Source organism: Cebidichthys violaceus, unplaced genomic scaffold (assembly GCF_023349555.1).
Source record: "Cebidichthys violaceus isolate CVI_PGR_0920_01 unplaced genomic scaffold, fCebVio1.0.p SCAF_40, whole genome shotgun sequence".
Classification (NCBI taxonomy): Eukaryota; Metazoa; Chordata; class Actinopteri; order Perciformes; family Stichaeidae; genus Cebidichthys; species Cebidichthys violaceus.
Window position 1 is genome coordinate 1,706,571 of NW_027176595.1, and position 26,356 is coordinate 1,732,926.

A 26,356-nucleotide genomic window follows, 5' to 3' on the forward strand; every position below is an offset into this window, starting at 1 on the left:
GTCTCTCAATCAAAACAATAACAAGAGATGGAGTTTGGTGACGTCATGAAGTAGTGTGGGATCATGGGAGTTGTCGTCTTCACCAATGTTAATGTTAGAATTCCTTCAGTGTTCGGGAGGTTTTTGCTGAGAGACGAGTTTTCCGCAGAGGTCTCCTCCTCTCCACAGCAAACAGCCCAGTTGATCAAAACCAGTGAAACCAGAATGAATCCGTTTCATGTTCATAACCATTAATAACCAGTGTTACTGTGAGGCTGTCTCTGTGTCTCTGTCTGGTGGACACGGGGCGTCCTGGAGGGGCTGTCCCGCTTGTTTCTCTGATAAGATCCAGACGTCTAACGTCTACAAGCCTTCATCCGGTTAAAATCTACAGTTAACTAGATCCAACAACTGGACAGAGCTTGTGGCTGAAGCCTGCTCAAAGGGGATATGATGCTGCTGACAGTTACTCTCAATACAGTTATGCATTTCTCTGGTTTTAAAAATTGTAGGAAACACTTGGGGTAATGTAAGAACACAACTTAAGATATATTACACAGGTGTTGTCGTTTTTAAACATTTTAATGTGGAAGATTTACATATACTTTTTAACTAAAGCAGTGATATATATTATGCTCTTTCTTTCATACTCTTAAATCATGAATCTGCATTAATTTAATTGATATGAAATATATATAAGACAACGTATCATATGACTAACTGGAGAGCATAAGGAAACAGAAATGTTTGGTCATAACATTCGATGATATTGTTTCCACAGTCAATAAAAATTGGGTCACTCAATATTTGTAACTTTTATTTTATTTTTTTCTGGCATGTAAAGTACAAATAATTAAACAATTCCATGAAAAAGTCTTCAAGCGTCTTCAGCTGAAATCCCAGTAATAAATATCCTAGACTAAACTGAAAGGTTTATTTTTTTTTTTCTTTGTTAAATTTTGACATTGTTCATTTGGTCATGTTTGGAAGTATGAGATTTTGTATTTCTTCCGCTGACATTGGTGCCAGCAGAACTGTTTTGATCATTTTCACCTTTTGATTTTGTTCTACCGTTCCAGGAAAATGTAAGAAAAACATCACTAAGTTACTGCGTCCCCTCTTCTAAATAAATAGACACAAAATACAGTTGGTTGAGAAACAGAAGGACCACTCGCCCCTTTACTACCCAGGAGACTCCCAAGAAAACCTTCCTGCAGCTTTTTCTGAGCTCTAATATTGAGCTGGAGCTCTTGGCGTCTTAGTTTCAATAGCACAAATTGATCCAGATGATCTCAGTATTACAATGCTTTTGCAGAAATAGAACCCATAGTGTCTTTTTGTCATAAGTCAGCCCGTCAGCATAAACAGGAAAGCATCTTGCGAGCTCATCAGAGCTAGGACGTCCCCTTTGATCCTGGCTGGTTGCTGGACCCTCAAGTGGGCCACAGCCTCGCTACAGGGACCGTCCCACGTCTCAGGGGTCCACAGAGTGGTTGAAAAAACAAGACTGTGATTAGATTAAATAATTAAAAGATTTTCATTTAACAAGACAAACAGAACACAGGCAGTAAAGGCATAACATCTAGCACACAGCATGTATGTTTGTACACTTCAATTAGTTAAATATAGCAGTGCATTCTTTGACTATGGAGAACGTTTCCAAATCGTACTTCTAAAGCTGTTTTTCTATTTGTCCCCCTTTTTAAGAAACATAATGGTGTAACCACAATTTTGGCAAACTTAAAATCTTTTAAACTTGCAAATATAATGAAATAAACCATAAATATACACAAAACATACTTTATACGAGGCAATAATAATAATCATAATAAATAGTTTTTAAGTTAACAATAAGTTAAAACTACAAGCTTAAAGTCGCCCAAATAATACAAGTTTGTTGGCGCTATTTTGAATTTTTTCTGTTTAAATTATTTTATGTTGCAACAAAAGCTACCACAGACTTTTACAAACACAATTGAACACAGTTTGATTGAAATAAAAAAATCTAACTAAGTCTAAAATCTGCATACACTGTCAAAACTGCAACTAATTAAATAATGGAATAAAAATAACAAACTGTACCCAATCAATGCAACCAAACAAAATCTTTGACCCATGTGTGTTCTCTATGGCAACATCAACAACACAAATACGCTAATTCAACAAGTGAGTCCGATATGTAAATGAAATCAATAAATTACAGGAAAAAAAAAAATGATATTTGAAATTGACATGGGCTAAAACTGATGATATATTAGACAGTATTCCTTTCAAGGTTGTCGAGCATCGCTCTATTAGGACAGCCAAATATGCAGTTTGTTTGAGCTTGCATGGTCAGAGCACAAATTAGGGGCTGAGGAAGTGATGATGGAAATTTACAGATCAGACCTCTCATTGCTTGTTTCATTCTCTTAATGAGTCTGCTCATTTGAATGCTTTTTGTCTGAACTTTTTTTTTTTTTTTTTGCTCCTTTCACTATCCCGCAAACCTTTTCAGTGTGACGTTTAATTTCTTTTTTTAAAAATATATATCATTTGTTCTCAGTCAATATAAAAACAAAGCACATTGCACTTACTGTTCCATAGGAAAGTTTTTTTGTCTTTTTAAATGATTATTGTTGTTGCTCAAGCAGTGTAGTACTGTTTCCTGCCATAATCCTTGGCTCTCTGCTGTACATCCGGTGTAGGTCTTTGTATCGACTGTGTATGAAAGCTTGTTTGGGGCTGTGGGTTCGGTTTGTTGGTTGACTGCACTACATCGGACATGGTCGGGTAAACAACTCCAGCTGCGGTTGGACGCGGCCCGTTATCTCGCTTGTTCTTAACGTCTATCACTGGTCTGACCGAGGTCTCGGTCCTACGCTGCTGTCTCTTGCAAATTGCTCGACCCAAAATAGCTCGATCAGTCCTTTTATGCGGTCGGCTCTGGAAACGCCAGCAACAATCATTCAGAGTATTTCAGGGGGATGAAACAGTATAAGTCAGATCGAAAGACGCCAGAGTAAGTGGTGCAATGTTTTAAAAGGATTGAATTGGTCACAAGACAAAGCAGATGATATAAATGTCGTGGGGAAACACAATATATGGACGCATCCGATTCTTTTTCCTTTGTCAAGAGGTGAATTATTTTTGATATGCCTTTTTTTTTTTTTATCATTCGGTGTGTGCATGAAATTTCTGCAAATGGGATTGCTTGCAACTGTTTCATTTTAGCATTTGGTTTAGTGGTTATAGGATTTACAAACTGATATGTGCAACTTAGATATTGAAAAGTAATGATAACTGAAATTGTAGAGGGTCCTTGTTCAATAAATAACATAGATTTGTACAGCAATTACTCAGGGAATAATATCATAGTTAGTCTTAATTTATCCATCTTGGTACTGACTTGCAAAGCAATTCTTTGGCAAAAATCAAATCTATCTAATCATAAAGAATCATGCTCAGTGTTCATTATAATTCTGCATCACGGTTTGAATCTGCTTTTTACCTTCTTTTTTCTTTTCTCTTTTTTTGAATTTGCAAGCAGCTATTGGGTTTTTCAGCTGGGCAGTGAGCCGGTGGTGTCACTGCAGCTTTATCTGGGATTCTCAAGTCAAAGAACTTCACTTCACTGCACCATCATTGAAGCAACACTGTACACAACTTCAGGACAAGAGATGAGAGCGCCTCTAAGCGCTCAAACGTACAAACGTGTCAGGTTATATCCCCCAACGGTTCAATTTCACTTTTGTTTTTTTCTTTTTTTGATTTTTACATCAAATTTGTTTTCGTTAAGTTTGTCTCAATCAATGTGATATGGTTAAGTTTGTACGAGATACAATGTTCCTTCGCCCCCTCCCGAAATCCCCACCCATACACCGCATGCTTATTCCCCCTTGCTCTGCAAAGATCAGAGGGTTTAAAATAAAGCCATGCGATGTCCCAATTTTTCCAAGCTTAAGAATCTGTAAAAATTCAGCACAAGGTCTTCGTCCTTTGTATGTATAAAAATAGATTTATCTCTAATGTAATCCTTTCAAAGAGATCGTCCTCTTTGGCTAACACAGCGTCATTTAGAAAAGCAAAAGCAAAAAATGTCTTGAATATAGTTGACCTTATTTAATCTATTATCATGTGCAGATGTCTTGATATTGAACGACACTAGCTCTCCCCATGGTAAATGTAGACAGGTTGGCCTTCATGTTTCATCCAGGGTGCCATAAATAATGTTCATGCAATTGGGTTGGGGATATTTTGAGAAATGCTATTTTTGTTTTAGTGCCAAACAGATCTGAAGCAAATCAATAAATACCTCTCTGTTGTAAACAGCAGTATTATCATACCACTTATTTGCAGGCTTGATGTTGTACAGTCATCTTTTGAGAGGGCAGGAGTTCAACGTTTCTGGGAAGCTTTTTAGAGAATTCAGGGCTTTTAAATAAAACTCAGGAGCATTTGGCAAAGCTGGAGAACCTGGTAGTCTTTCTCCTCAAAGGATCTGCGATTATTTTAACGTTGCCCGATTATTGTCGCTCACACGGCAGACTCTGAGTCAGCTTTTAAACGCTCAGTCTTTTGGAACTGCATTCCTCTTTATCTGCTCTTCGCACGTTGTTACCAGTGAACGGTTGACCGTTTCACCTCGTTGTTTCGGGGAGCTTCGTTCTGTGCACTAGACGGAAGGATAATACCGGTGCTCTTGAGTTTTTGCTCATCTGTGTTGTGTCTCTGCAGACCAGCCTAGACCATTGTTCAGTCCATGAGGGGTGTGTTGGTTGACATTTTCCTCAGAGTTACTTGCAGCAGCTACTCGGTTCTGAATTCCCTGCTTCCATTTGTCTAAATGAATCTGAAGGCGTATCCTGTCTCGAGCAGTGACATTCAGAATCCAAACATGTCAGCAGGAACAATATCATTTGGACGTGTTGTTTGCTTTTTTTTTTTCTCTCTCTTGACCTCTTCGCACCAAATGGCCTTTTCAGTTAAAGGGATATCACACCGAATCGTGGCTGACAAAGCCGTGCTGAGTAAACTGGCCTGTGGATAATAATAATAATAATAAAATACAGGTGCAATGAAAACAATGATGCAAAAAGGGGAAAAAAACACCGGTATTCTCCTTTACACGTGGCTGTGTTATGGTGAAACGGCCCCCCCCCCCCCCCCTCTCTAACTCGTCGTCGCTCTCTCGCCCACTAGAGATTTACTAATGAGCGCTGTCACCACGGGAGCACTGCCACTCTGCTCTAAGTTCACAGACAGTCTGCTTGAATCCATCCTGAGGATAGATTCGAAGAAGTACAGGAAAATCTTTGTTATGCTTTTGTGGACTAAATATATCTTCTAGTTATTGAACGGTGTACTCTTAACGTTGTTCGGTGGGAGACCGTGAGGGAAAGAGGGATTCTGATGGCTGTCGGACTACTCTGTTCTGTGACCAGTATTCATTGGTTCGCCGAAATCTTATTGGGTCTGAGCTCACGAGCTCACACAGGGTAGAGAAACTGCCTTTACGCTAGGCACCGCCTAATTCAGGTCAGGAAACAGTAGTCAAAGTTTCTAGAAAATGCTTACATACTCGGCTATTATAACCACCTTAAATATTGAATATATAGTTATATTTTAATAGACGTATATAAGAGAACACTGTTTTTTAATTTCATTTTCTTTGATCTAAAAAAATCGCTGATTCAAAATGCCCAAGTGTAAAAAAGTGACTACATCCTCTCCAGCAAGATAATAGGAGAGATGGTGGGGTAAGAGTTTGGGTAAATTGCACATATTCGTTCATTTAAATTGTTTTTTTTTTGTGATCGTTTTGTTCATCAGTTGTCATTATTTGCCTGAATTCAATCAAAGCAGTCAGTACACATTCTCTGTCACATTCGTTAGACTGTCTCCTAAATAGATAGCTCTTGCCCCTAACCCAACAAACCAGCTACGAACCCCTTCTAATTCAATCCAGGCAAATACAGGGAAGGACTAGCATGTTGTGTAAAGGAAAAAGAAAAACTCCACTAGTGTGTTTGTTTGATACTCTGACTCGTGTATGCTTGCGCTTATGGGTATGTTTGCTCATGTCTGTGCGTGTCTGCGTGTATCTGCATGTCTGTGATAATATATTATGGATTTGTGTGAGAATGTGTCAGAGAGAGACTCAGTCCAGGCCCATGTAGAGTGATGGCACAGGGAGCTCAGCTTTCGCTCCCTGCAGGTGGAAGGAGCTGCTGCCAGCTGCCTCTCTCTCTCTCTCTCTCTCTCAGGCCTTGTGCTGCTTGCTGGTCTTGAAGGAAACCTGCAGCACGCGGTCGCCCAGGCGGTAGCCGTTGAGGCTAGCGATAGCCATGGCGGCTTCGTCGTAGTTGGTCATGGTGACAAAGCCAAAGCCCTTACATTTGTTGGTGGTGAAGTCGCGGATGACCTTGACGTTGGTGACGGCGCCGAAAGGCCCGAAGAGCTGCCACAGGACGCTCTCGTCCGCCTCGGGGGACAGGTTGTACACAAAGATGCACCAGCCGGCTCCAGTTGGACCAGTGAGGTTGACCCCGGCCAGGCTGGTCATGCTGTCAATGGTGATGGGGGAGAATCTGGGGAAGAGAGTAGGAGAGCTACCATGGGTGTCATTCTGAAGTTCCACACAGAATCCAGTTCTCTACACTGTCTTTTTATGGGCATGTGTCTGTGAGGAGTGACTGGAGTCAGGGGGGGGGGACACCGTCTCCATCCCCTCTGCTGCACAGTAAGTAGATAAATATGTGTGGGCACCACGGCGGCTCCAAACTACCCGCTCTCATACAAAATGACACTGTGTGCCCTGAGACACCGGACGCCCACACAATGTGAATATTTTCTCTGCTGACCAAAGCCTCTGGAAGAATTAAACACATGAATCACAATGTTCAACAGAAATCACAGTATTGAACAAAACACAGAAACCTAGAGAGGGATGAAAAGCAAATTGGAATCAAATCATACACAAACTGGAGCAAACAGAGGAGACGCAAACGGAATCTGGTATGTCCATGCTGGTGAAAAAAAGGGGACATTAAAGCAACTGAAACTGACAATGTTAGTTCATAAATAAATACATATAAAGTATTTCTATTAATTAAAATAAAAGAACGAAAAGGTTAAACAAAGCCATGCCAGAATACCCTGCTGTTAGAAGCTTGCATCATTGCTTAGTGCAATTGCAGATAGTATTTTGTTGTCTGGGCTGCTTCTGTAACATGGTTTAAATGGGCTGTGGGTATTAAAAATTATGGCCATTATATCTGATTTGGAGATGAAGTCAGCAGGCGGTATTCCAGGCACTTTGTTTGAGGTTTTATTTTGGCATGGATGCTTTTGAAAATACACCTTTGGCATTTACCTCTTGACTCCGTAGCTGGCGTTTAGTAAATTGTCGAGTCTGCAACGCAAGAGGGAGAATGAAGGGGATGCAGAAGTTAGTTATGAGATCTACAAGGAAGGGGGGCTTTCAGTTAACATGTTGTTCCTTCACCAGCTGGCCTCCAGAGGGCATCCTTCACTGCAGCGCAGTCCCAAACCCTCCAACCACAAACTGATAGACCTGTGAGTATATGTGTGTCTCAGCTGGTATTTAAGCCTCATTGTGAGTTCAGTTGGTTAAGCTTCCAAAATAGATTCCCCTTTAATCGTTTAAATGTAACATCTACTGGGTATGAATGAGTATCCATGCTGAGCAAGTGAGCATTCCAACCTGAGAGGGTACACTTGTTTGTGAGCTTCCATAACAAAAATATTTAACACAGGAAGCCTTTGACTTTGACACCTTTTGAACCTTTTTTTTTCAAAATTACCGGCAATCGTACTCTTCATGGTGCCTATGTGGTATAGGCAAACTTTAAAGGTTCAGTGTTATTCTTCTTAAACCAAGATTTGTTTAGCTTTAGTTTTTTTTATTGTATTTGGAAAAGTCTGGTCTCTTACATTGGTTTTGAGCTGTTATTTGGATCTGGTCCCTTTCCAAGTGAAGGGATCATGCTGCAGTTTAAAAGAAAGTCAGAGAGAAAGAGTGAGGAGGAGGGACAATGCAATATTGCCAATTCCTTCTGTACTGTAACGCTATAATATTGCTTAAAGGAACAGTTTACTCATAAATTGTGTTAATATTGACAGAAAACGTTTTTTTTTATATATATATATATTTTGAATGTTTTCGATTACACAGTTGTCCTCACAAAATTAGACCACATTTGCTTGTTTTTCGGGGTGTGCCACTTCATCTGACTGATTTCTCTTCTCTTAGGTGATGTGAAGTTGCCAAAAGGTTCAGTACCTGAAACGTTGAGTCTGGTGGTGCAGGGGACCCGTGTAGCGGCGGGCAGCAGTCTGGTACAGCTGAGTCAGTAAGGCCTGGCCCGTCTTCTGGCTGGGGTTGTTGGCGAACTTGACAGTGATGGGCTCGGCGGCACCCAAAGGCTTCTGTCCGTTCAGACCTTTGATGGCCTCCTCGGCTTCGTTTCGCTTGTCAAACCGGATGAAGCCCACTCCTCGTGATATGCCTGCTCCGATTGAGAATACAAACCAATGTTACTACCTTGGCATCAAGGAGCGCTGTGGCGAACCAGTCTTTCATTCGGTGATGGGTAAGGTTCGCTTGAGTGGCAGCTTGAGAAGTGAAATAAGGCTATACCTGTGACTTGGTCCACTAAGATGCGGGATGTGATGATGCGACCGTATTGGGAGAACAGCTGCTCCATGTCCTTCTGGCTCATGGTTTTAGGGAGTCCGCTCACGTAAAGGTTGGCGTCACGAATAGAAGCCGAGCTTGGCCGGGCATATGATACCTGTAACACCCAAATAAATCAAATCAATCAATGAGTGCATTATAGTTATACACCCCCACATTTAGTTTGTCTCAGAGGGATTCAATCAGAGTAAAAGAAACAGGAGCATGTCACAGAGACCTGATGTAGTCCTCGTTGTGACTCCTGCTGATTCCTCTCCACAGACCCAACTCTTAGCTGTCTGTGGACTTAATCAGAGCCTTTAAGCTCAATGAGTCCGTCACAGAGACACTATGAAGACTGAAACCATCATCAGCTAACACGCTCGAGTGTCAGCTTTGTTGTGCACCGAATCACACGTCAGCCTCAGTCGGTGTGTTTTTCCTGAATCCACTGGTGACTTAATTAGACGTTTTTTTTTTGTGGTGCGTCTGTGTTTATGTCCCTTATGGTTTTCTCTCAGCATTTTACATGCATCTTATTTAATTGATTGTAAAGGGGGGGGAAAAAAAAGGGACCATACACTTGTTCTCGTTTTCCGTGTGTTTATGGGAGCATGTGAACACACGTGTGTGATAGATAATCCAGTCGGGTGCATTGTTGTCAGCGCTGTGTTTGCCTGTGATGGAGAGACAGAGTGAGTGTTGTCTGAGATAGGCTGAGCTGCCCTTCTTGTCCTGCCTCCTTCCTTTGTCTCTATCCTCTAGGGGAGAACAGCGCCACTGGCAAACAGCAAACAATGTTAAGTGCATCACAAGACTTGCAGGATGCTTGGCAACTTTTAAACACTCTGTTCACACATATGTATTGGTGTGATAAATATCATTTGCTGATTTTTTTTTTTGGGAAGTATTTGCCGCTTTAGAATTGACTTTGCTCATTGCACAGGCACAAAGAAAGCACTGATGCAAATGAAAAAAGGGGCTTGTATATTTCAGTTGAATACAGGTGTTCTGATTTCATCCATCAGCACTGAGCACCAGTGTCTATTGTGTACACAGACGGACTGTATGAGCAGGAGGGTTGTGTTGTGCAGTGATTAGGGTGTTCTGGATGAGTCAGGGGGGAGCTGCTGTGTTCGGGGAGCAAAGGCTGCCCTATAATTAACCCTCTCCCTCTCGCTCCCACAGTACAGATGGTGCCTGAAGCCCATATGGCCTCTAATCCTGTCATTGGCATTCTGCTCTCTGAGCTACCCCCTACCCTTCTACTGCTGCCCCCCCCCCCAACCCCCCCCACCACCCCCCCACCCCCCCTCTCACAGCCTCACCCGTCTCTGCTGAAGCCTCCTACGATATCAGAAAGATAAAACTAGGCTATGGAGCTGAAGAATTCAATTTTTTTTTAATCTAAGAAGTTCATTATAGACAGAGCGATCAAGGTATCAGACGATTATTGAACGTCATAACACAAGATCAACAATATAATATAATAATTGGCATGACAGTCAGCACATACTGGTTGCTCCAGAGTAAGAAGTATTGAATGACATTATACACTAATATTTAAAAGAGGGACTGAATCCAGTTCTTTTCCTTGTTCTTTGATCAGTCATTCGTCACAATTGACGTCTGTGTTTGTCGGCAGCTGTTGGAGGATCACCTGCTCTGCTCTCGCAGAGATTTGATTTCTCAATCCTGCAGTTTGTCTCTATCTTTGATCTACTTTGATCAGGTCGGGGGGATGGAAGGAAGTAGTGTCTAATAATATGCCCCCTCTTTCCCTCATCTGATTTTGGGACAAAGAAGCCCCCTAATTAGCCCAGATTGGAGGCAGATGGGGTAACCAGGACTGACCCTAGTGCACCGCAGTCAGACTTCCTAATTACATTTCCATCACAATAACCTCTGCATGCTGTCCGCCCCTTGCTTTCTGACCTCCACTCTCTCCTGCTCTTTTCACCCTTTCTCTCTCTTCCTTTGTTCTGGCCACCGCTCCCTTCTGCCTCCTCCTCCTCGCCGTTTTCTTCCCCCTCCCTCTGTCACGTCTGTCGCCACCTCTCTCAACCCCCCCACCCCCACCCCCACCCCACCCCCTCGACAAAATCTCCACTTCCTCTCTTTTTGTCCAGCACATCTTCAGGAATCAAAAACCATGAAGAGTAAAGACATTGTAGAGTGGAGGTCTGCTCACCTTGATTGTTTTAGTCTGCAGTTTGAGACCATTGAGTGTGTTGATGGCCTTGTCTGCATCATTTGGATCCACATAGTTTACAAAGCCATATCCCAAACTCTGACCTGCAGACAAAGAACGAGACGGTGGTGTTAGTGATTCTCAAAGCCGCTCGTAGATGACGCTTTCTTTTTCCGCGGTGGACGCCGCGTTGTACCTGTTATCTTGTCTCTGACGAGCTTGCAGGATTCAATCTCTCCGATGCTACCGAACAAACTTTTAAACTCTTCCTGGGTCATGTTCTGAGGCAGATAGTTGACGATCAGGTTGGTTTTGCTGTCGTCTGTGGAGCCATTGGTGCTAATGACTGGACCATTAGGCAGACTGGTTCCGCTTGGACCGTTGGACACCTGGGTTTCCATGGTGCTGATTATCTGCTGAGGAAGAGGGTGGAGTTAGATTTATAGTTCACAAAGAGGTCTCAATAGGACACGGCAGATATACGGTGGCATGAATGTGCGTGTGTTCATAGTTCACATATAACACATGCACAAATACAAACGACACACGCAGGCTGTCCGCTCTGTCACTGTCAGAGGGAAAGGTCAGGAATCAGCATTGCTAAAATGAATACGAGCTCTGATTTATTGCCTCCCCTCCCCCATTTTACACCCCATCCTTCCTTGTCTCTCGCTCCCTGCCTCTGGTCCTGCAGATGTCACAGTCCCTTTTTTCCTTACTCCTCCCCTCCCCCTGCTCTCTTCCAGGGTCAAACCTCATTACATCATTACACAGGGATGGATACTAGTGATGGTGGCGAGGGGCTGGGGGAGTTTGGGGCGGCAGGGGGTTCGAGATGACGGGCGACAGGCAGAGTGACGTTGTGAAATGGATTTTTGAGCTCCAGGAAATAAGGGAATTTCATGGTTTGGTAGAATATTTAGTCGGAACTACAGACGTTGTTTGTTCCGGTTTCTTTGTGGTCAACTGACTTTTGTTTTTGTAAGTGGAGTGCGGGTGTGCGTTAGTGCACAGTGAGATGTTTGTGTCGCTCTGGAGAACACCGTGTTGCTTAATTTGATCCACAGGGGCTCCTCAAGGATAATCTGTGTGGCCAGAAACAAAACTTCATGCTCCACTTTCCCTTTCCCTTTCCCCACACTCGCCACCTATAGGTCTCTGGATCGTTGTTTCCAGTGTAAGTCGACATGGACAATCACTGCAAAATCTGCACTCATTTGTTCAGCTCTTTGAATTAGAAAACATGTCTAATATCCTTGAGGTATGCACTGAAAATATACATTTTACAACCTATGTTACTGTGCACATATTGACTGATTTAACTTGCATCTGTGTTATGTTCATGTTCATGTTCAAAGATCATTAAATGAAATATTTGATTCATTGCACATTCCATAGTAAATATATATATGCATGTTTAAAGTTAGCTTAAAATGAGCCTCTTTAACATTACCATGTATGTGCATTTGCAGAATAATTGAGTTTTGATGCATTTGAATGTCTTTATTCCTTCTCACAAACACCGGTAGGGTGTGTGGATGAACAGTTTAAATGCATATACAGATGTGCTTGTTGTGCCATAATGTAAATTGTTATGTCAGATTGTGGGTTGGAGGTGTTGCAAACCTCTAACTGTTGGTGTTATGTTTGTCAATAAGTCCAAAGCAACAATGGACGACTTATTAAATGAAAAAGAATCATTTCAAAATGAGATCCAGTGAATTACCCGACTTGATGGAGAAATACTGTAGGTGTCATTAAAACATAAACATTATTTATAACACAAGTATTCACCTGGCAATTAGCCCCCGTGGTTTTTTGGATTATGTCCTATAAAAGCATAAACAAATAACAAGCTTTATTTTTATTCCCTCAGCTCTCCAACCTCTTGTGAATCCACCGACATGTTGTGTTTGTATGGGCTGTGTTTCTGTGTCATCATCCCGCTATACTACAATAATTCATTTCTTCACATCTATGTGCCATTTCATGCCTTCTCTCTCCTTCCCCAGCGTCTGCGAGAGCCTCTGTCTAACCTGCCGTCTTGCTTAGAGCCTCACCTCGTCTCAGGTTGCCCAGGTAACAGCCCCTCAAAGACTGCATTGTTTTAATGGCTGAATGGCTTTCTGACTCTCAGTGTGCGTTTGTGTCGGTGCTTATTAGGGGCAGATATACAGGTCAGACGTTTCTCCTCCATGTATTAATATTGTTTGGCTTTGCAGGAGCGGGGAATATCAGCAAGTCAAATTGATGAAGACAAGGGGGAGAAGGAGCACAGTGACAGAGATAAGACAGCCTAAAAATAAAACGCTTCAGACGCACATCTACGCACAAAGGCGGCGCAACATCGACAGCAAGCTGTCACAAGGTCTCTATGCACTGGCTAAAATGCATGTTTTTCCTGCCATTGGGAATCATGATACGATTAACACGTGTTGACAAAAAAAAAGGTGGAATCAAGCTGTTATGTTATGTTTATTGTACACTGCTATGTGTTGCGATGCATCTGACTAACTAGAAATATGAGCAACTGAATGTGTCCCAAATATGACAAAAAGCATTTTGAAGGGAAAGAAAAAAAACATATTAGGGCAAATTTGACTCGCCAACTAAAATAACCCTCAACATGGCAGAACACACATCCCCAGTGAGCAGTGTGAAGTTATATAATTCACAGACCCACTGAGTAAGGGCTGACACAAGCAGCAGCTATAACGTTAAGATTTCCATACGGAACAGCATGCTTTGAAAGAAACAGAAAAGATAGAGAAACAGAAAGGGTTGTTTCGTTAAGCCGTCATATTTCATATTCCAACAACACAAATCAAATAGTGTGTTTTTGGAGTTTGGTTTGCAGTAACCTCATTACTATGACAACGAGACAATAAATCATTGTGATGCTGTAGCCTACAAGAGCATGAATTCTCCTAACACGCCCAGTATAGATCTACTCCAGGCTCCAGACATTTTCGACTACTGGAGACAATAAAAACGTACATCGAGGAGTACCGCATGACGTACTGGGTGCAAATATAATTCCCTCTTTTCTCTCAACATACTTCTTATGTGTCGTATACTTCTTATATCTAATAAGGATAAAAACCCGCCATAAAAATAATCTTTTTAAAAATCCTCTTTTATTATTCCTAAAAGATTCCAGTTTTTAAGGCAGCACTATGTGTCCCACACTCTTTTTTTTCTATTTTGGGGTTCTGTGAGATCTCCCTTAATATTTAATGTACTGCATCAGCATCGCCCACACATGGTCCCAGACTTGCACGCAAACAAGAGCCCTGCCTCCTCTGCCAAACACATGAACCCAGACTTGCACGCAAACAAGAGCCCTGCCTCCACTGCCAAGCACACGTACCACCACCTACACTGTACACCATTAAATTACAAAACGCAGAAGCATTGCATGACTAAATGTAAATGCAGTCAGGGTTCTCTTGTCTTCGGATGCTTATAAACCGCTTTCCCCAATTCATTTATGCTCCAAATGCAGCTCAGCACTGGAGGCTATAATGTACTGAAGAATACTCGTCTCCCAGTTTAAGTCATAAAATGAGATATGCCACATTACATGTTACAGTTCACTGACAATCACAATCTGAATGTGAGATGGAACAAGAGAGGAAATGACATGGTCACCTTCAGTATGTTGATATAGTTCCAGCAAAAATGATTTGACAATTTCTGTCTTAGTGTAGATTTAAATGAACTTGCTGTGTGTGTGTGTGTGTGTGTGTGTGTGTGTGTGTGTGTGTGTGTGTGTGTGTGTGTGTGTGTGTGTGTATTATGTGTACTTTAGTTGTCTTTGTGTTCACACAAATGATGAATAAAGACTACACCACCTGGATCTTTCAATCTAACAATCATGAGAATGATTTCTCATTTGCACATTTAACCTTGTCTTAATGCATAATATAAAGTTGTTTTTTTTTTTTTCTGGAATGCATGAATTAAAACTGAAAGCTAGGCTGAAGTGTAAATGAGCCCTCTAAATAACACAGATTACAGGATTATCCCAAACAAAGGGCATTAGCCACACTCTCTGCAGCTTAAGGGATCATGGTGGCAGCTGTAAAACAACAGGACGACAGGAGTCACAGCCCCCGTCAGCCATGCACCGAAGCTCCGTCCTATTCTCCGCTCCGCGGACTAAAAATAAACGATTTCTAAAAGATTTCAGCTCACTGAGTACGCGCTGCTTTGATAAGATGGAAGCAGACAACGTCAAAGGCTCAGGGAGACAAACGTGTCCTGCAAGTCCTTGTAGCATGCGGGGCGCTATCCAGCGTGCTGAAAAAGGGAGTGGCTTTCGGACGGTCTCGTTTGAGGCCACAGAGGCCCCCCGAATCCAGCAAAGAACATCGAGTCGTTTTTTTCTATATTTTGTTCACTTTGAAAAACGTTTTAATTCGAGTAATTAAGAAAAATATAATCAAATATGCGACTATTTAAAAATGGAAAAACCCCTCGATTTCTCCGGTTCTCTTATTTAAGCCCCTTTAAAAAAGAAAAAGAAGAGGCAAGACTCAGAGCTCTGCAGGCATTCATGAACCAGAGCGCCTTTTTGCTGAATAAACGTATTGAAACGAGCAAACAAAAGAGCCACCCGTTCCTCCTCTTCTCTCGCAGAGGCTATGGCAGCACTATGAATATTAATGTAAACAGTGGCGCTTTGTGTCGTGGCCAGGGGCTGCAGGACTCTCCGGGAACAATGACTGTTACAGTTACCAGCCACAAGTCAAAAACGCCGTGATAGGTCAAATAAAACATCACCAATCCGAAATATTTATTTGCTGATTCGGACCGTTTTTCCTCGAAGCATTAACAGTCTTGTCTTGCAATGGTTGTATTTAAAAAAAAAAAAAGCTGGTTAAACTGGCTTTAACTCGGCGAGAACAATGAGAATAAATTGTCAGAGCAAAAAATGTTTTTCCACAACGCTCATGAAATTGTCAATCAATATTAACATTATTAGAGCTGTCCATGATATTTATATTTTACGATACATGGGCCCGAGAGAGTCAGTCTCAGAGATGGAGGGTCACCTCTTTCCTCCCTAAAGGTTTTATATTTGTTGCTTATAATTAAATGAAGTCGTTGGCAACAGGAGGCAAACCACCGCTTACATAATAACATAATTACATTTAACGTCTCATATAATTTACACAGGCCATGTCTTAACTGCACAGCTGCAACACTACATGGAGCCTTTTTGGTGTTGTTTTGATCGACTGAGAATAAAAATGTTCTCTAACCTAAACGATTTACATGTAACTGTGTATTTTTAGCTCAGCATCAAACAACAGTTTAGACTGCTTTACAGCGATGGCCTCGGCTGCCCTTGTCCTTGAATTGTGTAAGTGCCTCGGATAGGTTATCTGACTCAACGCTTTTTATTTGCTTGGCACTGCGGTACAGGCATGGAGGACTGCGGACCATGTGGAGGGGAGCTGTCCTCTGTCGGTGGGATTCTGTCTCGTCCTGCGAGGGACAATAGGTGATGTACAACAAAGAGAAAATAAAACCGGGACTGGAGATGTGTCAAGTGGACAGTCTGAGCCTCGCAAGCGACGAAACAATGTCATGTCCACCTCCATTTTCCATATGTATTTTCCCGAAGCAATATTAAGATCATTTCAAAGACAATGAGATGAGATGTTGAAGTTGTTCGTGGGCCTGACTCCTTCTCCCACACCCTGTTCCTTCTGTGTGATCAATTATGTATCTTGTGTTGCTATTCGTCACAGCCTGACATTTTTACCACGTGTAGATATAAATCCAATTCTAATTAATAATTTCATAATTCCACAAAACTAAACTGATAAATATATAGTGTATGCTTGTTTTTATGTCACTTTAGTACATGTGGGCTTTAACACCTGCATGTGATTTCAAGGTTTGACCGAACAGCATCTGCTGATCTTTGGTTTCATATCTATTTCCTGGCTTCTATAATTATATGTAAATGTGTGTTAATTGCTCTTTCTGCTGTCAGCCGTGTCAAGAGGTAAAGCGGAGTAGGCCTTTTGAGGCTTCAAGGCCCTCGTTTTGGTGCTTAAGTCCAGCAGAGACACGCCCAATCCGGCCGTCGGCTCAGAGCAAAGCTAATTTATCACCGCTCACGTCCCCTTTCATCCGACACGCGCAACGCAAGCATGGCCATCTTGTACGTATGCGATGTGATACTTGGAGGAAATGCGCTTAAAATGGAGATGTCCGTGCGCGTCCTCATACTGTCGCGGCCTCTGAGATTTCCAGTCCCATTCACTCGGTTGCATCGCAACGAGAACCCTGAGGAATTTGGACTTTGTGTGATTCAATGCAAACCAATGGATGCGTAATCTCCCTCCTCCCCCTCCCGGAGTGACTCGACCCTTTTTCCTATGCCTTGCTGGATGGGCCCTCAGCCTCCGAGGCATCATGTTTTGTCTCAGAAACCCGTCTCCAGCATCCTTGTGCTGCACCAGGCAAAGAAAAAGCCAGTCCTCCCCCCACTGAACCAGCGCCTCGTCGCCTCTCTCCATCTCCGTTACCGTAATGCTGCGGAATTCCTAAATCTTGATTTCTGCATCATTTAGTGAAAAGAATCAAAGCTTCGCCATGTAGGCAGTCGAAGTGGCTGTGGCATAAACACGTAAAGGCTGTGCTATCTAAAATGGCAGGATAAAGACTTTATCCAGCGCGCATGATGACTGCAGGCTGGAGCGCAGCCGGCATGGCGCATCACTCAGTATGAGATTGCTAATTGCCGCTATCGATCGTTAATCTTATCATAATAATACGGCATTGCACGTCGGACAACAACATAGGACACTAATCCCAAACATCCTCTGTGCTCTGGCATGTGGGCAAAAGCCACGGAGCTCCTTTTAAAATGACGTGTATCTCCACTAAGTAATATGTATCAATGTATCAGTGAGAAATAAATCTGTGTATGGCTGCATCCAATGTGTACATGCATAGTAGAGTATACGAGAGCTAACATAAAGAGATGCAATGTAAGCATGCTGCTACAGCATCCCCTTCACAAATACAAGAGAAATGGAGTCATACGTACAGTAACCATTCTTGACGTACAATGAAAGAAATCTAGGTCCTTCTTTCCGCTGGTCTTGAAGCTGGAGGCTCTATATGCTCTTCAGCCTTTAAATTATATGGCCCTTGTGTTCTGTCAGGAGTCCAAATGAAAAGAAAAAAAAAAGAAAAAAAGGAAAAAAATACAATCTTCGCCAGGGAATCTCAGCCCTCTGAGATTGTAGGTGTCCTCTATAGGATGAAAATGAGGAGAAAGGGGTTTTCTACTGGATGATGATGAGGGAGAGCGTTCTCTCCGAGTGGCGTGGGCGATGGTTCAGAAAAAAGAGAAGCAGTGATCCTCAGCAGGGTGTGTCCAGGGGAGGGTGTTCTGGTTCTGCTGTTTTTATGTGTAATTCCCTGCTCCTCTCGCAGTCTCCTTCTGTGCCTCTGCTGCAATGTTCTTCTTTTATGCGTCCTCCTGGCTGGCAGAGCGCGCTGCTGATTGGCTAATTGTGCAGGGAGGGTACTACATGGCAGCCATTGCAATGCGCTCCTCTCCCATTATCCCCTTCAGGAGAGATCACCAAGACCCCCCCCCCCCCCCCCCCCCCCCCCCTTCTCCATCCCTGCCCTTCCATCTCTCCACTCCCTTTTTCTCGCTGCCCTTCCTTTCTTCCTGCCCCCCCTCTTCACACACACACACACACACACACACACACACACACACACACACACACACACACACACACACACATGCAGAGTGGAGTGAATAGGGCTCCACCTGCACTTTCAGAACAGATGGGTGCAGCAGAAGACAGCCGACTTGTCTCTCTCATTCCCCACACTTTGCACTCACTTCTCCCTCAGCAGCCCCATTCCTTTTCTCTCTTATTCTCCATTTAGGTCTGTTTGAAGCCATAGCAAACAACTTCACTCCTTAGGCCTTTGTCTTTGCAAATAAAAGCCATTTTGAGTGTAGATCGGCAGACTTCCTGAGTCCACATTCTCCGCTGATATTCACAGAATTGAAGCAATGGGGGGAAAAGACAAAATGTGCAATAATTGGGTTTGAATTGTGTCGACAAACAAAGCATTAAATCCATAATACGACTTAATGAGTGGATGATTTCTGGACCTCTCGTATGCAAGGCAGATGGCTAGCTAGCTATAGGGTCAGGTGCAGACATGAGAATAACAAATTAGACGCCCCCTGAATTAATTCCCCTCTATTCAGTAAAAAGTTGAGAAAGGTACAGTGGTAGCTGGGACCAGGCCGGGTTGAATGGTCTCTTCTCTTTGCTTCATGGACAGAAATGTGTCCAGCAGTGATTTTTGTCTTACTTTATGACATCTATGAATCCACTTCCTGAGGAGTTCTCATCCCTCTCTGCCCACCTCCTGCTGCTCCCTCCTGTGTGGTGAGTGCTCACTGAGACATGCTGTTTGGGCTCATCTATAATGCATCCCCTGCCCCGGGACATCATGTGTGACAAATGACCTATTTCTGTGCAGACCCCCATAGGGCCTTGACCCGGGGGGGGTGGGTGTGCGTGCAAGTGTGCGCAAATCAGTGTATGTTTGTTTATTTGTGTATGAGTCTCGGGTTTCTGGTCACGTGAGGAAGTGAGATGGTGATGGGAGGTTTTATCGAACTAATGTCTCCTGTTTTTTCATTTTTTTTTTATCTGTCCATGAGTGGACAAGTGGTGCTGATGTGAGTCCTCCTGCAACAACAATCACTTCTTCTGCTTCACTCTCCCGAACTGACCTTGAAGAGTCCTCAGACGTCTCTGGCTGTAGGGAGGGAATTGTTTACATTAATGCCACTGACTTGACTTTGAAGGATATGTGGATGTTGTCTGCACTCAGATGAAGACATAGCAGAGGACATGCGAGTAACTCATCTCCTCGCACTGTATGCCTCTTATTGTTTCTCCCACCTTCAGTCACTCTTGCATACCCCCCTCTTTCTCCGTCATTGTCCTGCAGCTCTCCTCCAGTCAGATTCTGAACATGGGCCCTGTCTGATATTTTACATAATTGCCTTACATAAGTAGCAGGCTCGGCTCAGAGCTTGGATGATATTAGCGGAGATGAATATTGCATGAGGAAAGCACTCGTTAAGCGTTAATAAGAGGATAGAGATGGAGCCCCACTGTCAGTCTGTCTTAACCCCGCCCCCACCGTTCTGTCAAGCAGTGACTCAACTCAGCCTGGATGCGTTGGAGCCTTTGAGTCAGTTTGTCAGAGAGGGAGGACGAGTATGTGCGTGTCTATGTGTGAGTGTGTGTTTCTGCCGGTGTGTATGAACGTCTCTGAGAAGAGATTTGGCCATTAGGTGCTTGTATTTTTTCCGTCTTTGTTTGCTGAATAAAAGCGGCTCTTGTAACACAAAAGCACCCAGGTCCATCGACTGACTGCAGTCCCACTTACGGTTCACACTTAATGTGAATAAATAGGCTTAATTGTGGCCCCTCATTAGAGCCCTGGTTAGTTGCACGGCAGCTGAATCCTCCCCGCGGGTAAGAGGGCATTTGAAGCTCCTATTGTACATTACTGAATCAAAGAATCAAGCATTGGTTTTGCTTAAAAGCCTTTTTGTTATTCTACTGATTATTTTCTTATTGTTAAGAGTTCCTCCCCTAGTGGTCATTAGGCATCTTGTTGCAGCGGTCCTTTTCTCTTAGCATATCATGGAATGCTCCTTGGTGCCCAAAGTGATTAACTCGAAGCATTTACAAAATTAGTTTACAGATTTTTGAAGTTCATCAGCCCACAGACAGAACATATACGAAGCAGCAAATACAGTCAAAGGAGCGGAGACTTGCATGTATGTTATGTGATATTTTAAATAGTGTTTTACCTCATCAGCGATACCAGAACTGCAAGAATATGCCAATAGTACAGCATGTGAATTACAAATTCATTATGTGTTTGAACTCTAGATAGTAAATACTTAACTTTGTAAATCACTAAAAGCCCTTTAGGTCTGAATTCCCTCGCCTAGCCTCTTCAGTTTCTCATCTCTATTATTCTTGTGTAGTATTACGTCAAAATGAATGCCTGTTGCCATTGCCCTGCGGTAAGGTAGTGGCCTTGTGTGTGTGTGTGTGTGTGAGGCAGAGAGGGGGGAGAGAGAGTGACACTATGACAGTGTGTCTGGGGGATGGGGAGGATGATTCAGCCTCAGGTCTGGTTAATTCAGCGGTCTCTCCACTAGGCTTGGCTCTTGGCAATTCAGGGTTTTTGTGGCAGCAGCAGTGGAGCAGTTATTGCTTTCAGGAAAGGATCCAAAATTAAATTAGCCTCTTTTTAAAAGGACATTTGTTGATAATGGCAACTGGCCTAATTCAGCCCTTTATGTATTATTTGGCGATTTTCTTGTGGTCTCCCTCATGGGTTCACTCTTGCACTTTCTCTCCGTCTCTCTCTTCTCTTATATCTTCCTCTTCCTCTGTGTGTCTGGATGTGTTGTCTCTGGGCTATTATTAGAGTAGACAGGCTGGTGGGAGGAAGTCTCTGAAGTAGACGCTCTTGTCATCTTTTTATTTATGGATTATATTCTGCTTTCCATGTGCCTGTTTAATTCTCGGTGAAACGTTATCAGTCTTTTGTTTGTATGAATTCAGTGCTGTGTGTGATATGTTTGACCTCTTCGGGCAACGTTTATGTCACGTTCTTATTGTTTGACTAAAGAAAAAAATGTAGGTGCTGGTATATATTAATACGTGTTAATCATAACATTAACTGTGTGTGTGTGTGTGTGTGTGTGTGTGTGTGTGTGTGTGTGTGTGTGTGAATGTTCACGTGGCTTCGAGGTTGGGTGAAGCAGGACTAACCTGCACAGACACCACGTTTAACCGAAAACCTTTTCAAATATAAAGCCGTGGTTATTAATCTTTCATTTTGTCCTGTCTGAGTTGGTATCTAGGGAGCGACCTTAAATACACAAAGCTCTTAGACATTCTCTTTGTTTTTTTTCTCACTCCTTTTCCTGCTGAACAAAACACACAAGTGACAGACAGCGGATAGAAGAGATACAAGTACGCCAGCCTCGTTAGGCTGAGCTGTGTTCATCTCCACGAGCTGTTTGGTGAGCATATTATCAGCATGCCCTGATAATAAATAATATAGAACACGGTTCCTTCCTCAACCTGAAGTGTGGACCTTGTGCATTTATGGAGCATTTGTTTTGTATTTACTCGACGGAGAAAGAGTATATTATGAGATAGATAACGCTGGCTGTCTAAATGGAATATGAGAATGTTTCTTCGAGAAACTCACTGGTTTAGCCATGGCACTCTATCCTCCCCCCCCTCCATCTTCATCCTCCTCTCCTCTTTCAATCTCTTGCTCTCACTCCCTGTAGTCCAGCTCTCTCCCCATCATGGCCCTCCCCTGGTTTGGTAACAGGAGACTTGAAATCAATAGCACATTAGTCTGGCCGGAAACTCTTGTGGAATTAAATATGAATGACTGAGATTGCAGTTCTACCTGCTGCTGAGAGAGAGATGCATGGTGGCTCTTGGGGATATGGGTTTTAGTTTTTCCTTCCTCCCTCCGGTAGACAGCCAGGCCATTTTGTGCTGTTCTTCCAGCTTACCACTGGATCACTGGGCTACAGTACCGTGTGTTTTGTCGGAGATCAGTGTAGAGGTCTGCCGACTTTGATAGGTATTGTCGGGGGTTGTCATTTTGTCCTCGGCACTGAACGGTGGCCAGTCCGATAGCATAATTTGATAGAGCAAATGGGATTGTGGACGTCACAAAGCCGCGACAGCTCAGAAGGCAAGAAGAATCAACGGGCCACACCCATCCTCCAAACACAGCAGCAGCACCATTTAAATATGAAAGAGCTCTCTGGTTATTAGCAGATTGCATCTTACTTCTTTTTTTTTTCAGTATTTCCTCCAAGTACAATATGTGCTGTCTCTTTCATTACGCTTTCAGCTTCACTGCTCTGCACATTCATTCTGGAACTTTATACATGCAAATTTAGTTACTTGGTAGTGTTCCATTTTCATTAACTGGTTCACTGTGTAAAGTGGAATAATTTCTTTTAGCAGGCTGTTTGGCTTAAAAGCATAATTTGCAAGGTGGTTGGAGAGTGCTGGCTGGTGGGAGGAAAGTAATATGAGACAAAAAGCCACTGCATATGCTTCTGGGAATAGAGGCTTGGGCACCAGTAAGCTAATACACATAGATAATATAGAGGTAGCTGTATTTCTGAGCTATATTTTATCCCATCAGAGATGAAACGGTTTGTGACAGATGGAGTGATATTGTTCCCCTGTACGGCCCGTGAGTGCGGCCCCTCCTGCTTTCCCTCCCTGACAGATGTAGGGGGAGGACCACAGTGCACTCCTCTTTCTTTCAATTGATTTGGGTGCTTGAACCCTTAGGGACTGGAGGATGGTGGCGAGATTGGGGGTTTAGTCGTTTCCTGCAGCAACAGAACCTGTAAAAAAAAGTCTAAAGCAAGTGCTGTGAAGAACTCATAAACATACAATATGCATACATCTGCATATACTCCAACATGGAGCACATTAATAGCAGTGTGCCGGGTGCACTGCACTGAGTGGAGCTGGAAGGGAATATTTCCATAAATCTTGATTAGTGAGTGACAGCGTAGCATGCAACCATGCATGTAATGTAGGCAGAGGAGAAAGTGTGGCTGTGCATAGTGGTGGCTGAGCCGTATGCGTTGCTGTACAAGATACATTCAGTTGCTTCTTTACAGTTGATCAGTTAATAAGCAAAGAACTGCTGCAGATGTGCTTCTGTCTGAATAGCTCAATATACTGTTTTGTGTCCGGAGAAGATGTTTACACCAAGACATGTGGGTTTGTGTGTTTTGTAAAAATTAAGCAGTTTTTAAGTGATTCAGCAATAATTATTCTGAGCCCCACCCCCCCCTCGGACCCCAAACCCTGACTGTAGGATCACCATTAGGAGACGTAACAGCTGTCTTGTGGCAGATGCATCCTAGTGCTGCACCTCACTCTCTGTCCCCGGAGGGGAAAGGTCAAGACAGGGGTGGAGGTCGAAGCAGAAATTCTCCTGAAGATGCTACATGTTGATGCTTTGAGAGAAACTAACAAATGAGCATCTGCCTGCCCGTTGTATAGGACAAGAACCACCACAGGACGCCGATTAGAATCAGCATTATTGATTGCAATATTCAGTCTTGTGTAATTCCTCCATCCTGCTGGAAGAGCAGCTGAACTAAGAAGAGAAGAGCTAGAGCGACCTATGCAATCTTTTCTTTTTTAACTTAGTGTTGCAAAAACCATCACTATTTATCTCTTTTTTTAAAAGTTATTCCATGTGTATATTTTCCATTGTTGGCTAATTATTTTTCTCAAAGATAGATTGTGGGTTTTTCCTTCTTTTTTACGAGTTAATGTTGTTAAATTTTTTTTTTACTGCTGGCGGAGTAATGTCCTGGAAGCAAACCCCAGTAAGAAAGTGGTTAATGATTTTAATAGGATTCCCTGGTGGGGTGGGATAGAAGGGGGACGTGCCCTGGCCACGGGCGTGTGGCGGCGGAGCAGGTGGATGACGAGCAGCTGAGTAGTGGGCTCCTGAGGGAGGGGGTGGTGGTGGGGGGGGTTCCATTTTGGAGGACTCTTGGGGTTGAGAGAAACCCTGAAAAAAGGCAACCCCATCTGGAACTGAGGTGGGGGCTCTTGTGTGAAAGAGATCTAGTGGGTGGTGTCTGACACTCTCTCTTTTGTTCTTTGGTAACACAGCAGTGATGGTGGTGGTGGTGGTGGTGGTGGGGGGGGGGGGGGGGGGCTCTCGCTGCCGTGGGGGCTGGGCGCTCAAACAATAGTGCCGATCTAGGAATTGAAAGCCTTCGACGAACAGAAAAGCAAGGAAGCAGGCAGGGAAGGTGCAGACAGAAGGATAAAGCAATCATGGGTTCAGCCCACTTCTAGGTGGGTTTACCAACCACTCAAGGACACGGCAATGTCACACAAACATAGAATACATCTACTCACACTGAAACGTTCACGGGGAAGCTTTAGAAATATATGTATTCATGCTAGTTTAGTTGGACATATCTGAGATGTACGTACATATGAATGTCTGGAGAAGAACGATATTTTATTATGTTTAATAAACAAATTATGGACTGCACCATTCCACAGTAACTGAGAATTTGCTGAACCTTGGAGCAGCAGAGGGGGGGGGGAAAGCTGAGTTGTGTCATTGTGATGGAAGCGTGCCTGAAGGATGGAGAGCGTGAGCTTCATTTATTTTCATTAGCTGTGTCTATGGACCAGACTCATGCCTGCTGCGAACTCTGATGCTGCTCTGACTGCTGCTCCATGCATAAACACATAACCCCAAGACGTCTGTCCTTGCTCGGCTACAGCCGAGCCTCTGTCACGCAACGATCATTTTACCTCCGTCTCCCCTCTTTCCATTTTTCACATCCTTCCTATACAATTCATGCCATTCATCAGCCATCTCACAGAGGACGGCCTGAGTACCTGCAGCGGCTCTCCAGGGTGCTGAATAGGACTGTGGGGTAGAAGGGAGTGAGCAGCAGGGGGGGGGGGGGGGGGGAGGGCTGCTGCAGCGAGTATTGCTATATGAATTCCTCATAGTAGGCATGGGGGGGTTGGAGTGATTGCAGGCAGGGAGGAGGGATGTGTAGACGTAGACCTGTCATTACAATAGACTGACGAGTCCTCCATTAGTGGGAAGACTCGCTGACAATGTCATTCCTCATTTGCACAAGCAGACAGAGAAAGGGCCTGTCAAATATACTGTTTCTGACATGTATTTTACCCACAGTAAAGAATCCAGAATCCTTTTTCATGGCTACTTGTTTTATAACTGTAAGAATCATTTCATATCATTCGTCTTATTAATCTGACTTTCAGTTTCTGTTAGGCAGTAGGCCAGTAAACAAAGCTGAAGCTATTTCTCATCTCCTTGTAGAGGTCAAATTTGAGGACTGAATCTTAAACAATCCCTGATGAGGCAAGGCTTTCTTTCTTCTCCAATCATGGTAAACAGCCCCACCTGCTGGCGAGCTCTCCGTACAGACATTAAGTAGTGCACGCAGTCCCCTAGATGCTGCTATTGTGCATTTGTTTTCAGGTGAGATTAGATTTATTACCGTCCTTGTGAGCTGAAGCCAAGGAAAGAAATGGGAAATATCAAATACTGTTCCACGCTAATTTAATTTTGAGAGTTTGACAGTTGTGTCAACGTCATGTTGCCATAGTAAAGGACCTCGAGAGAGTAACGTCGAGCTTGAAACTTCTTTGTCCTGCTTCCTACATTTTTTACAGAAATGAAACCAGTGAAACCCTAAACTGAGGTGGATATGCTGAGAACCGGTCGGGTGAGTTTACTTCATGGACAGATAGTTGATACTAGCCAACTAAGGCTAACTGTGCAAACAGTGGGGAAGAATAGTAAGACCGGAAGTAAAGTGCAGACTTCCACTGCGCTCTGACAGT

The 26,356-nt window shown here is 43.3% G+C and overlaps 1 protein-coding gene across 15 annotated transcripts; it reads right to left on the reverse strand.

Annotated features, from left to right (window-relative positions):
• Positions 1–779: 779 nt before the first annotated feature.
• elavl3 (ELAV like neuron-specific RNA binding protein 3) lies at positions 780–18,344 on the reverse strand. 15 transcript variants are annotated; one of them, XM_068727895.1, is made up of 8 exons: positions 17,917–18,343; positions 11,044–11,263; positions 10,848–10,951; positions 8,621–8,774; positions 8,264–8,489; positions 7,915–7,968; positions 7,334–7,372; positions 780–6,569 (listed from the first exon to the last, which is right to left on the reverse strand). In XM_068727895.1, the coding sequence occupies exons 1-8, from the start codon at positions 17,923–17,925 to the stop codon at positions 6,221–6,223; spliced, it is 1,155 nt and encodes a 384-aa protein (XP_068583996.1). In that variant the 5' UTR covers positions 17,926–18,343; the 3' UTR covers positions 780–6,220. The 15 variants fall into 15 exon arrangements, with proteins under 15 accessions (XP_068583996.1, XP_068583995.1, XP_068583997.1 ...); XM_068727894.1 differs by having other exon boundaries at positions 8,264–8,492; positions 11,044–11,260; positions 17,917–18,342; XM_068727896.1 differs by having other exon boundaries at positions 780–6,548; positions 8,264–8,492; positions 17,917–18,342.
• Positions 18,345–26,356: the final 8,012 nt, after the last annotated feature.

What these genes read in the sequence shown, in the direction of transcription:
- elavl3 (XM_068727893.1), bottom strand. An exon ending in CGTCAGAGACAAGATAACAG is followed by an intron (nt 10,952 to 11,043) that starts GTACAACGCGGC and finishes CTTTGTCTGCAG; the next exon opens with GTCAGAGTTTGGGATATGGC. An exon ending in TGCAGACTAAAACAATCAAG is followed by an intron (nt 8,775 to 10,847) that starts GTGAGCAGACCT and finishes TGGGTGTTACAG; the next exon opens with GTATCATATGCCCGGCCAAG.